The sequence below is a fragment of the Choloepus didactylus genome, chromosome 15 (assembly GCF_015220235.1).
Source record: "Choloepus didactylus isolate mChoDid1 chromosome 15, mChoDid1.pri, whole genome shotgun sequence".
In the NCBI taxonomy this organism is placed as follows: domain Eukaryota; kingdom Metazoa; phylum Chordata; class Mammalia; order Pilosa; family Megalonychidae; genus Choloepus; species Choloepus didactylus.
The window spans coordinates 69,791,301-69,805,021 of record NC_051321.1 but is presented as its reverse complement, the minus strand read 5'-3'; the positions used below and the strand labels follow the sequence as shown (position 1 = coordinate 69,805,021).

The 13,721-nt window shown below is 38.6% G+C and overlaps 1 protein-coding gene across 5 annotated transcripts in view; it reads right to left on the bottom strand.

The window, feature by feature from the left end:
• The window catches only part of FAM149B1 (family with sequence similarity 149 member B1), an 84,873-nt gene that overhangs the window by 22,240 nt on the left and 48,912 nt on the right, over positions 1–13,721 (bottom strand). For all 5 annotated transcript variants that reach the window (XM_037803944.1, XM_037803946.1, XM_037803945.1 and 2 more), the window contains 2 exons: positions 10,820–10,944; positions 9,276–9,382 (listed from right to left, as the gene is read on the bottom strand). In XM_037803944.1, the coding sequence (XP_037659872.1) occupies positions 9,276–9,382; positions 10,820–10,944 (232 nt within the window). The remainder of the gene's footprint in view (positions 1–9,275; positions 9,383–10,819; positions 10,945–13,721) is intronic.

Below are 13,721 nucleotides of genomic sequence, written 5' to 3'. Positions count from 1 at the left end.
ATCCCCCTTTTGGTCAAGAAGATGTTCTCCGTCCCACGATGCCGGGTCTACATTCCTCCCCGGGAGTCATATTCCACGTTGCCAGGGAGATTCACTCCCCTGGGTGTCTGATCCCACGTAGGGGGGAGGGCAGTGATTTCACCTTTCAAGTTGGCTTAGCCAGAGAGAGAGGGCCACATCTGAGCAACAAAGAGGCATTCAGGAGGAGACTCTTAGGCACAAATATAGGGAGGCCTAGCCTCTCCTTTGCAGCAACCGTCTTCCCAAGGGTAAAACTTATGGTAGAGGGCTGAACCCATCAAACCACCAGTCCCCTATGTCTGTGGTCATGTTAGCAACCATGGAGGTGGGGTAGGCGAATACCCCTGCATTCTCCACAGGCTCCTCAAGGGGGCACTACATCTTTTTTTTTTTTTCCTTGTTTTTCTTTTCTTTTTTTTTTTTTTTAACTTTCCCTTCTTTTTTAAATCAACTGTATGAAAAAAAAAAGTTAAAAAGAAAACAAACATACAATAAAAGAACATTTCAAAGAGACCATAACAAGGGAGTAAGAAAAAGACAACTAACCTAAGATAACTGCTTAACTTCCAACATGTTCCTACTTTACCCCAAGAAGGTTACATAATATAGCAACATTTCTGTGAACTTGTTCCTACTATATCCATCAGAAATTAACAGACCATAGTCATTTCTGGGCATCCCCAGAACGTTAAATAGCTTATCTGTTCTTCTTGGATTATTGTTCCCCCTTCCTTAATTGCTCTCTGCTGCTAGTTCCCCTACATTCTACATTATAAACCATTTGTTTTACATTTTTCAAAGTTCACATTAGTGGTAGCATATAATATTTCTCTTTTTGTGCCTGGCTTATTTCGCTCAGCATTATGTCTTCAAGGTTCATCCATGTTGTCGTATGTTTCACCAGATCGTTCCTTCTTACTGCCGCGTAGTATTCCATCGTGTGTATATACCACATTTTATTTATCCACTCATCTGTTGAAGGACATTTGGGTTGTTTCCATCTCTTGGCAATTGTGAATAATGCTGCTATGAACATTGGCGTGCAGATATCTGTTCGTGTCACTGCTTTCCGATCTTCCGGGTATATACCGAGAAGTGCAATCGCTGGATCGAATGGTAGCTCTATATCTAGTTTTCTAAGGAACTGCCAGACTGACTTACAGAGTGGCTGAACCATTATACAGTCCCACCAACAATGAATAAGAGTTCCAATTTCTCCACATCCCCTCCAGCATTTGTAGTTTCCTGTTTGTTTAATGGCAGCCATTCTAACCGGTGTTAGATGGTATCTCATTGTGGTCTTAATTTGCATCTCTCTAATAGCTAGTGAAGCTGAACATTTTTTCATGTGTTTCTTGGCCATTTGTATTTCCTCTTCAGAGAACTGTCTTTTCATATCTTTTGCCCATTTTATAATTGGGTTGTCTGTACTATTGTCATTGAGTTGTAGGATTTCTTTGTATATGCAAGATATCAGTCTTTTGTCAGATACATGGTTTCCAAAAATTTTTTCCCATTGAGTTGGCTGCCTCTTTACCTTTTTGAGAAACTCCTTTGAGGTGCAGAAACTTCTAAGCTTGAGGAGTTCCCATTTATCTATTTTCTCTTTTGTTGCTTGTGCTTTGGGTGTAAAGTCTAGAAAGTGGCCGCCTAATACAAGGTCTTGAAGATGTTTTCCTACATTATCTTCTAGGAGTTTTATGGTACTTTCTTTTATATTGAGATCTTTGGTCCATTTTGAGTTAATTTTTGTGTAGGGGGTGAGGTAGGGGTCCTCTTTCATTCTTTTGGATATGGATATCCAACTCTCCCAGCCCCATTTGTTGAAAAGACCATTATGACTCAGTTCAGTGACTTTGGGGGTCTTATCAAAGATCAGTCGGCCATAGATCTGAGGGTCTATCTCTGAATTCTCAATTCGATTCCATTGATCTATATGTCTGTCTTTGTGCCAGTACCATGCTGTTTTGCAAACTGTGGCTTTATAATAAGCTTCAAAGTCAGGGAGTGTAAGTCCTCCGACTTCGTTTTTCTTTTTTAGAGTGTCTTTGGCAATTCGAGGCATCTTCCCTTTCCAAATAAATTTGATAACTAGCTTTTCCAAGTCTGCAAAGTAGGTTGTTGGAATTTTGCTTGGGATTGCATTGAATCTGTAGATGAGTTTGGGTAGAATTGACATCTTAATGACATTTAGCCTTCCTATCCATGAACATGGAATATTTTTCCATCTTTTAAGGTCCCCTTCTATTTCTTTTAGTAGAGTTATGTAGTTTTCTTTGTATAGGTCTTTTACATCTTTGGTTAAGTTTATTCCTCGGTACTTGATTTTTTTAGTTGCTATTGAAAATGGTATCTTTTTCTTGAGTGTCTCTTCAGTTTGTTCATTTCTAGCATATAGAAACATTACTGACTTATGTGCATTAATCTTGTATCCCGCTACTTTGCTAAATTTGTTTATTAGCTCTAGTAGGTGTATCGTCGATTTCTCAGGGTTTTCTAGATATAAGATCATATCATCTGCAAACAATGACAGTTTTACTTCTTCTTTTCCAATTTGGATGCCTTTATTTCTTTGTCTTGCCGGATTGACCTGGCTAGCACTTCCAGCACAATGTTGAATAACAGTGGTGACAGTGGGCATCCTTGTCTTGTTCCTGATCTTAGAGGGAAGGCTTTCAGTCTCTCACCATTGAGTACTATGCTGGCTGTGGGTTTTTCATATATGCTCTTTATCATGTTGAGGAAGTTTCCTTCAATTCCTACCTTTTGAAGTGTTTTTATCAAAAAGGGATGTTGGATTTTGTCAAATGCTTTTTCAGCATCTATTGAGATGATCAATTGATTTTTCCCTTTCGAGTTTTTAATGTGTTGTAATACATTGATTGTTTTTCTTATGTTGAACCATCCTTGCATGCCTGGAATGAACCCCACTTGGTCATGGTGTATGATTTTTTTAATGTGTCTTTGGATTCGATTTGCAAGTATTTTGTTGAGGATTTTTGCATCTATATTCATTAGGGAGATTGGTCAGTAGTTTTCCTTTTTTGTAGCATCTTTGCCTGGTTTTGGTATTAGATTGATGTTAGGTTCATAAAATGAGTTAGGTAGTGTTCCGTTTTCTTCAATGTTTTGAAAGAGTTTGAGTAAGATTGGTGTCAGTTCTTTCTGGAAAGTTTGGTAGAATTCTCCTGTGAAGCCATCTGGCCCTGGGCATTTATTTGTGGGAAGATTTTTGATGACTGATTGGATCTCGTTGCTTGTGATGGGTTGGTTGAGGTCTTCTGTTTCTTCTCTGGTCAGCCTAGGTTGTTCATATGTTTCCAGGAAATTGTCCATTTCCTCTACATTATCCAGTTTGTTGCCATACGGTTGTTCATAATATCCTCTTATAATTTTTTTAATTTCTTCAGGATCTGCAGTTATGTCACCTTTTTCATTCATTATTTTGTTTATATGGGTCTTCTCTCTTTTTGATTTTGTCAGTCTAGCTAGGGGCTTGTCAATCTTGTTGATCTTCTCAAAGAACCAACTTTTGGTGATATTTATCCTCTCTATTGTTTTTTGTTCTCTATGTCATTTATTTCTGCTTTAATCCTTGTTATTTCTTTTCTTCTACTTGGTTTAGGATTGGTTTGCTGTTCATTTTCTAGCTTCTTCAGTTGATCCATTAGTTCTTTGATTTTGGCTCTTTCTTCCTTTTTAATATATGCGTTTAGTGCTATAAATTTCCCCCTTAGCACTGCTTTTGCTGCATCCCATAGGTTTTGGTATGTTGTGTTCTCATTTTCATTCGTCTCTATATATTTAGCAATTTCTCTTGCTATTTCTTCTTTAACCCACTGATTGTTTAGGAGTGTGTTGTTTAACCTCCAGGTATTTGTGAATTTTCTAAGTCTCTGATGGTTATTGACTTCTAATTGTATTCCATTGTGGTCAGAGAATGTGCTTTGAATAATTTCAATCTTTTTAAATTTATTGAGGCTTGTTTTATGTCCCAGCATATGATCTATTCTGGAGAAAGTTCCATGAGCACTAGAAAAGTATGTGTATCCTGGTGATTTGGGATGTAATGTCCTGTATATGTCTGTTAAATCTAATTCATTTATCAGATTGTTTAGGTTTTCAGTTTCCTTATTGGTCTTCTGTCTGGTTGATCTATCTATAGGAGAGAGTGATGTGTTGAAGTCTCCCACAATTATTGTGGAAACATCAATTGCTTCCTTTAGTTTTTCCAATATTTCTCTCATGTATTTTGTGGCACCCTGATTGGGTGCATAGACATTTACGATTGTTATTTCTTCTTGCTGAATTGCCCCTTTTATTAGTATGTAGTGGCCTTCTTTGTCTCTCAAAACATCCCTGCATTTGAAGTCTATTTTATCTGAGATTAATATTGCTACACCTGCTTTCTTTTGGCTGTAGCTTGCATGAAATATTTTTTTCCATCCTTTCACTTTCAGTTTCTTTGTGTCCCTGTGTCTAAGATGAGTCTCTTGTATGCAACATATTGATGGTTCATTTTTTTTTATCCATTCTGCGAATCTATATCTTTTAATTGGGGAGTTTAATCCATTTACATTCAACGTTAAAACCGTGAAGGCATTTCTTGAATCGGCCATCTTATCCTTTGGTTTATGTTTGCCATATTTTTCCCTCTCTCTATTAATATCCTTTATTGTACCCTTACCGAATCTCTTTAGTACTGAACCTTTCTCCAAGTCTCTCTCTCCTGTCTTTGTTTCTCTGTCTGTAGGGCTCCCTTGAGTATCTCCAGTAGGGCAGGTCTCTTGTTAGCAAATTCTCTCAGCATTTGTTTTTCTGTGAAAAATTTAAGCTGTCCCTCAAATTTGAAGGAGAGCTTTGCTGGAGAAAGTATTCTTGGCTGGAAATTTTTCTCACTCAGAATTTTAAATGTATCGTGCCACTGCCTTCTCGCCTCCATGGTGGCTGCTGAGTAGTCACTACTTAGTCTTATGCTGTTTCCTTTGTATGTGGTGAATTGCTTTTCTCTTGCTGCTTTCAGAACTTGCTCCTTCTCTTCTGTGTTTGACAGTGTGGTCAGTATATGTCTCGGAGTGGGTTTATTTGGATTTATTCTATTTGGAGTTCGCTGAGCATTTATGATTTGTGTATTTATGTTGTTTTGAAGATTTGGGAAGTTTTCCCCAACAATTTCTTTGAATACTCTTCCTAGACCTTTACCCTTTTCTTCCCCTTCTGGGACACCAATGAGTCTTATATTTGGACGTTTCATATTATCTATCATATCCCTGAGGTCCATTTCGATTTTTTTCAATTTTTTTCCCCATTCTTTCTTTTATGCTTTCATTTTCCATTCTGTCATCTTCCAGGTCACTGATTCGTTGTTCAACTTCCTCTAGTCTTGTACTATGAGTGTCCAGAATCTTTTTAATTTGGTCAACAGTTTCTTTAATTTCCATAAGATCATCCATTTTTTTATTTAGTCTTGCAATGTCTTCTTTATGCTCTTCTAGAGTCTTCTTGATTTCCTTCATATCCCGTACTATGGTCTCATTGTTCATCTTTAGTTCTTTGAGTAGCTGCTCTAGGTGCTGTGTCTCTTCTGGTATTTTGATTTGGGTGTTTGGGCTTGGGTTATCCATATCATATGGTTTTTTCATATGCTTTATAATTTTCTGTTGTTTTTGGCCTCGTGGCATTTGCTGAACTTGATAGGGTTCTTTTAGGGTTTGTAGACCTATTGAAGTCCTTATCTCTAATTTATCAGGTCTACAGCTTCGTGGAGTACACTTTCTCTAACTAACCAGCAGGTGGCGTCCACGAGCCACCTGTTCTCCACAAGCCAGTTCTCCCCTGCTTAGCCTTTGTGGTGAGTGGGGGAGTGAGTCTTGTGGGGCCCAATTGGTGTACCAAGCTTGCGTGTGTAGTTGGTGTTGCCTGCCCTGTATGTGGGGCGTGTTTCTGGGCAGTCGGGGAGGGGGGGTGGCCCTAACAATCAAATCTCCCTGATGATCCTAGAGTTTTAAAGCTGCTGCAATAGTCTAATCCTTCAGTTCAGTCCTGCCACAGTTTGTCTCTGCCACTGATCCACAAGTCTTTGGTATTGGCGTATGGCTCCTGAGACTTGCAAGTGGGCCCCTCTTCCAGGCTGTGCACCCCGGGTCCTCTGTTGAGGGATGACTGTGCTATGTCACAGGTGAGTGCCGTCCCCCCAGGGCAGTTCTGGGCTGCTGGGCTGTGTAGGGAGGCTCCCAGTCTGCTCAAATGATGGCTGATTGGGGCTTTGTTAATTCACACTGCTCCACCTTCCCAGCTCTGGGACAATCAGCTGAGGTTGCAGGGAAGGCTAATGTCCACGCCCAGTTTTGTGGTGTGTGCCTGTTATTTGAAGCACTTCAGTCACACTGGGTTGTCTGGGGCAGCTCTGGGCTATGGGGCTGGCGATGGGCAGGAGTGTTTCCTGTCCACCAGGATGGTGGCTGTGAGCGGACACCCCCCTTTTCTTGGGAAGTTGTGGTGTTTAGTGAATTTTCTCAGCCACTGGATTATTGCCTTTTGTCTCAGAGCTCTCTTAGTTCTGCTCTTGACTTGACGTGCCCAAATTGCAATTCTTTGAAGCTTTCTGTATTGGGCTTCTTAGAGTAATTGTTTTAGAAAAAGAAAAAAGGATTAAAAAAAAAAAAAAAGGGCCCTCCTCAGATATCTAATGGGTTATTGAAATGCTAATAGACAAAGCAACCAGGGCCATTAAGGAAAGGTCCACAGGGCAGAGAGATCAGCTTTTCTTTGGGATTTGCATATGCGCCTCAAGGCCTGAGCTCCGCCCTTCCCCTTTCTGTGTTCACCAGAACTCCAAAAATCCTCTGCTTTTATTTTGGAGTTTTTCGTGTTATTTTTTTTTTTTCTATGCCTGTCTCCTCTCTGCTGGGCTGGCAGCTCTCAGATTCTCTGGTGTCTGGTCTCAGTCTATCTATGGTTGGAGTATGGATCAGTAGAATGAGTTTCCGAGAAGGGCTACCACTGCAGTTCTCCCTTCTCCTTCCCGGAGCTGGCAGCCCCTCCTCCCACGGGACTGAGCCTGGCAGGGAGGGGCGCGGGTCCCCTGGCCGCAAAAACTTACAGATTTCGCTGATCTCAGCAGTTCGACATTTTCATGAGTGTTGTATGAAGTATGCCCAAAGACAGATTGCTCTGTGGTGTCCAGTCCACGCAGTTCCTGGCTTTTTACCTACTTTCCTGGAGGAGTAACTAAAACAGCTCACCAGTCTGCCATCTTGCCCCGCCTCCCTGAACATCTTGTTTTTATTGGCCATTTGTGCCTGTGGCTTTAAACTAGTTTGTCAACCTTTCAGGTCACTTTTGTGTCCTCTAGTACAAAACATACCTCAGTGTTTGGAAGGTTTTTCAAGGGAAAATGCCCACCAAGGAATAGGGCTAAAATTTGAGCATTATTCACAAGAGATCTTTCTGGGCTTCCTCCCTCCTTAACTATTCATCTTATGGGTATCTCATTGACTAGTGCCTTTTCTTTACGCTCCCTAACAGTGCTTTCTAATTACAAAAGGCTTAGGCTTTAGCTTCCCCAAGTTCATCTTCATTTTGTGGACATCTCATTCAGAATTCTGGATTCAATTATTGTCTCCAGCCAGGTAACTCATAGCAACCTCCAAATCTGACCTCTCCCATATTTTTAATGAAATGGCCCATTGTAAATTCAACACATCCCCCAAACCAAATTCATCTTTTCCCTAAAAACAAACTTCACTCAAACTTGGAATCTCAGTGCTGAGTTTGATTCCTCTATTTCTATAGAATTATATTTTTCTTTGACATTATCTCCTAAAATAGTTTATTCCTTTCTTATTTGCCACAACTTGAGTGCTGACCCTAGCAGCTCATGCTTGAACCCCTGCATTAGACTCCCTACCTTCAGTTTCTCCTGTTCCAATCCAATCTATGTTCTGCTGTGAAATCTGTCAAATTCTGATTTAAATATATGTGCTCCCCAATTAAAACTCATACACTGCTGGTGGGAGTGTGAAATGGTGTAACTACTTTGGAAAATTGGCAATTTCTTATAAAATTAAATATATTCTCACCCTGTGATCCTGCAGTTCTACCTCTGGGTATTGACCTAAAGAAATGAGACAATAAGACCAACAATAAGACCACAAAAAAGACTTGTTCAACAATATTTATATTGCCTTTATTCATAATAGCCCCAAACTGGAAACAGCCCAAATGTCCATTAACAGAAGAATGGGTAAACAAACTGTGGCCCCTCTGTTACACATGCAACAACATGGATGGATCCCCAAAACATCATATTAAGCAAAAGAAGCCAGACACAGGAGTCCACCTAATCCATGGTAATATAAATCAGAAGAGTGGTTGCTTATGGGAGGTAGAGATCAACTGGTAGGGGCATGAGAGAATGTTTTGGGGGTTATGGAAATGTTCTACAACTTGACTAGAGTAGTTACATGGGTTTTAAATAATAATCAAACTCTTTGAGTTATACACTTAAAATATTGCATTTCACTGGATATAAATTTTACCAGAAATTTTAAAAATGATTAATCTAAAACATGATCTTGCTTCCTTTCTCAAAATCTCCAATTGTTCCTTAAATCTCCAGAAATTCTTACTCTGGCATTAAAGGTCCTCCATAATCTGGTCCAACTTTCTTTAGTCTCATGGCCTCTTCTTACCTGTTAATCACACCATGGCCTATTTTAATTCTAGAAGACTGTCAATGGTCTTTGATCAGAAGCATTGAAGTTCTGACTTATCTCCTATCCTACTATAGCAAAAATAGTCTGCTCTCTCCCAAATGTTTTGTACTTTCCCAACTCCAAACCTTTTCCCACACCACTCCTCCTACCTAGAGTGACCTCTTGCTCTTCTCTGCTTACCAAAACCCCCATCTTTCAAAGGCAAGTCCAAACCTACACTTACCCATCAAAATACCTCTCCCTCTTTGGGACTGATACAGCATTCTCTCTGGGTACCACTTGGCACTCAATCACAAAAATGGTTAAATTGTTTTTTTTTTTAACCTGTGTGTATCTTCTCTTTCCAGTTATATTATCAGCTCACTGAGGGTGGAGACTATGCCCCTCAGATGTTTTACTCCCCATGTTTCTCTGATTCCTTGGTAGGAACATACATACATACATACATACATACATACACATTGACTGAATTCACTTTCTCTCTATTTCTCAATCTACTTAAAACTCTATAGTCTGTTAAAATTTTGTTTTTCTTACAGGAGCTTGTCCATTAGGGAGAGATTTCTTGGCTGTAGAGGCATCCCATGAACCAAGAGACCATTTGCATTTGGCTGATGACTACTTGTTCCTTGACAGAGACTCATCTACATATCAAAAGAAGATGTTATTCATTATTGGTTGGTGAGGATACCTGCTTGTTTTCCCAACTTTGCCAAAGTTAATATTTCCAGTTTAGGTCATTTATACATTTTTCTCCTGTGCCTTAACTTCTTTAACATCTTGACCAGTAGCCACATCTGGGGACCCAAGTCCACAGTCAAGATGACACAGTCAGAGTCCTTTCTTTCCTCTCTAATGACAGCAGATGGGAGAAATGTGACCAACCTAGATTAAAGCATTTAACAGCCACTTCCATAGGGGAGCAAGAACCTTTATTATTATTATTATTATTATTATTATTACTATTACTATTACATTAGAATAGAAAACCTGACAAGAAAAGTCACAAATAAAATATGCGGAAAAAGCAAAAAATATATAAGGGTAAATTTTAGCTTAATATTCTCTTTCACCACCATCACATTGTTGCGCACTCTGCACAAACTACTTTCTCCTTCACTACCCCTAGAACAGCTCTCAATGGTAACCTATATCCCGAAGATTGATTATTAGAAGGAGTTAATCTCATCTGTTCTAATGTTAGAAGGATTTAATCTTACTTGGACTGACATTTCCACTCCAGAGCCCTGCTTGTTTTCTTTGTCAGGTCATTAGAGGCAGCACCCTTTTTAGCTCTCTCCTCCATCTAACATGGAATGTATTTTCCTCCCTCTTTCTTTCTAGAGTTTTTGTATTAACCTTTCTCCTTCCTTTGGTCCTTAACAACTAGAACCATCTAAGTTAACTATTTAGGACTTAGGCCATCAAAGCTACAGCCAGACCAGTTGAACTTGCAGAAGTGTTTTATCACTACCAAAGGAACATTAGTGCACTGGTCCCCTGATGTGATGAGTTATGAGCCTTACAGGTTTTATTTTTAAGTAACCTTTTGTGAATCCAGCTGTACTATATCTTTCACATTTCACTCCCCCACCCCCCCACCCCAAAATAAAACTGGGTTTATGTAGTCCCAGTCCCTACATGATAGCTTCCCAGTCACATAGAAGGAAGGAGTAAAAGAGAAGGAGAAATTCAAAGAACAAAATGTTAAGGCCATAGAAAATCTGAGATTAGTCCCTTTTTTCATAAAATATCCTCCATTTTTCCCAAAACAGACTTATGCTGACTAAATAGTTGGCTACAGATTGCACAGCTTAAAGATGTCTCTTTAAAAGAGCTGACTGAGGAGAATTACATAGCAACCCTAATTTGCCATTAATTTTTAAAATTCAAATTAAACTGATCAATGCAAAGAGTCACTGGATTATCATGAAACACATGGATCAGAAATTAAATTTAAAAACTTAACACAGTTTTACTGAAAACAAGTCATAAGTGCAATTAAGGTAAACAACTTTGAGTAAATTTGTTCTTGCAAGAACAGTCCTAGGTTCTCCACGACATTCCCCTATGCAGCTTACCGGATTGGAGGTGATGGATAGCACTTTAGACTGTGGCACTCGAGGTAAAACCAAAGGCTGTTGTTCACTCAGCATACAGGAGCTTCCTGAATCCGGTCTGGTGATTGTCACATTACTCTCATCATCTGAGCAGAGGAACAGATTCTATTATCTATGGATGTCTTCAGACTCACAGTAACAGTACTATTAAAAAAAACAAAAAAAAAAAAACAAAAAAAAAAAACCTCTCCTAAGAATTCTCAAATTAGACTTACTCATCTTTGCAGCCCAAGACCACCTGCATGGTTCAAAAAACTCTTCAAGCTGAGAATTTAATTTGAAGTGGTCCCAGGCTTCCCAGGCTGGTGGTGCCTACTGGTAAAAGCAATATCCAGCAGAATATTTGGAGATTATGAAAATGTTCTTCATCTGTCCTGTCTAATGTGGTAACCACTAGCCACATATGGCTCTGAAACACTTCTCATATGGCTAATGTGACTGAGGAACTGAATTTTAAATTTAACTTTAATTAATTTTATTTTAAATAGCCACATGTGGCCAGTGGGTACTATATTGGACAGTGCAGCTCTAGGAAAACCTTCAGATCTTCAATCCAGAACTCAGTTCCCACAGGTAAATTTCAAGATTAGAACCCACAGTCAAATATCACAAGATCCACGAGGAAACAAATCATCTTAAGAAAATAAACAAAACAACATAATCAGATCAATAAAGACTTTAGAAATTGCAATTATCAGACACAAAATGTAAAACAAAAGAAGCAAAAGAAAAGGATAAAAAGCAAGACATAAAAACCAGGTAGATCTGAAAAAGAACAAATTAAAATTACACAAAAGAACTAAACAAAAGCTTAGCAGAGGATTTAATACCAGATTAGGTCCTGCTGAAGCAAATTAGTGAAATAGAAGAAAAAGATCTGAAGAAATTATCCTGAATTCTGTCTAGAGGAATAGATGGAAAATAATAACTTTACACTAGAAAGGGTGAAATTAACTCTATGTAAATTATTCCTTAATAAAAATGGAGAAGCAAAACCACAGTGAAATACTCTCTGACACACTGACAAAAAATTTAAAATTGTCCAATAATAAGTACTAATAAGACGGGGCAGAGGGACTCATGTGCTGCTTAGTGGGCGTATAAACTGGTACAATCACTGGACAAACTGGTGTTATCTAATAAAGTTGAAGATACATATTCCCTATGACTCAGTAAGTCTACTCCTGGGCACATACGCTACAGAAAACTCTTGCACATGGATGTGCACAGGAAGAAATGATGTACATCATTGTTCAAATTGCAAAATAATGGATTTTACCATTTCTGAAACACACTGTGATTTTAGCACTTCTCACCATCAATTATGGCTACAAAACAACTCAAGATGAGGAATTATGCTTCTGAGTGGAACCAATATGAACTCATTTGGTCTTCATTGTTTCTAAATTACTTCCATCATCATCCTATGGTTTACTAGTCTTCTAACACTTGGAGGAGGTTTGACTTTTCAATTTTGTCTTGACAGAAATGTCCAGTGAAGCTTGTTTTCCCATTAGCACATTAGGGTTAAAAATGAGGATGGCAAGTGATGTTAGCAAGATGGTGAAATAAGAGGCTTCAAAATCCCATTCCCTTACTCAAACACTGGGGAAAAAAAGCAGAAACTGACAAAACCAACCCTCTCAGAACTCTGGAAAACAGTCAAAGGTTATGACAACTAAGAGAATGCTGGATTAAGAAAATGGCAACTTAAAAACAGTAAGAAAATGAGTAAGAAAAGGAAAAAAAACTGATAAATTGGATTTAAGCAAAATTAAAAACTTTTGTGTATCAAAGGACATTATCAAGGAAGTGAAAAGACAACCAAAAGAATGGGAGAAAGTATTTGGAAACCATATTCCTGATAAGGGTTTAATATCTAGAATATGTAAAGAACTATATAACTCAACAACAAAAAGATGAACAATCCAATTTAAAAACAGGCAAAGGACTTGAGTAGACATTTCTATATTTAAATGGACTTGAGCAGACATTTCTCCAAAGAAGATAAAACAAATGGCCAATAAGCACATGAGAAGATGCTCAATATCATTAGCCATTAGGGGAATGCAAATCAAAACCACTTCACACTCACTATAATAGCTACTATTTTTAAAATGAAAATAACAAGTGTTGGTGAGGATGAGGAGAAATAGGAACCCTTGTCCATTGTTGGTGGAAATGTAAAATGGTGCAGCTGCTATGGCAGTTTGGCAGTTCCTCAAAGAGTTAAACATAGAATTCCCCCGTAACCCACCAATTCCACTCCTAAGTATATACTCAGAAGAAATGAAAATGTATATCCACACAGAAACTTGTGCATGAGTGTTTATAGCAGCATTATTAATATTAGCCCAAAGGTAGAAACAAGTCAAATGTCCATCAGTGATCTAATGGATAAATAAAATGTCATAAATCCATACAATGGAATATTATTCATCCATAGAAAGGAATGAAGTTCTGATGCATGCTACAACATAGATGAACCATGAAAACATTACGCTAAGTGAAAGAAGCCAGATGCAAAAGGCCACATATTATGCAATTTCATTTATGTAAAATGTCCAAACTGGCAAGTTTATAGACAGAAAGTTGATAAGTGGTTGTCTACGGCTGCAGGAGGGTGGTGGTAGAGGTGGGGATGAGGGAATGAGGCATGAACGCTAATGGATATGGTTTTTCCTCTAGTCAAGCCTCCACATGGAAACTGAGCCCTGGCCAACACCTGGATCGCAGACTTCTGAGACCCTAAGAGAATCAGTTAAGTTGTGCCTATGAGATAATAAATTTGTGTTTTAAGCCACTAAATTTGTGATAATTTATTAAACAGCAATAGAAAACCAATATAATCTTAGAAGGTCTG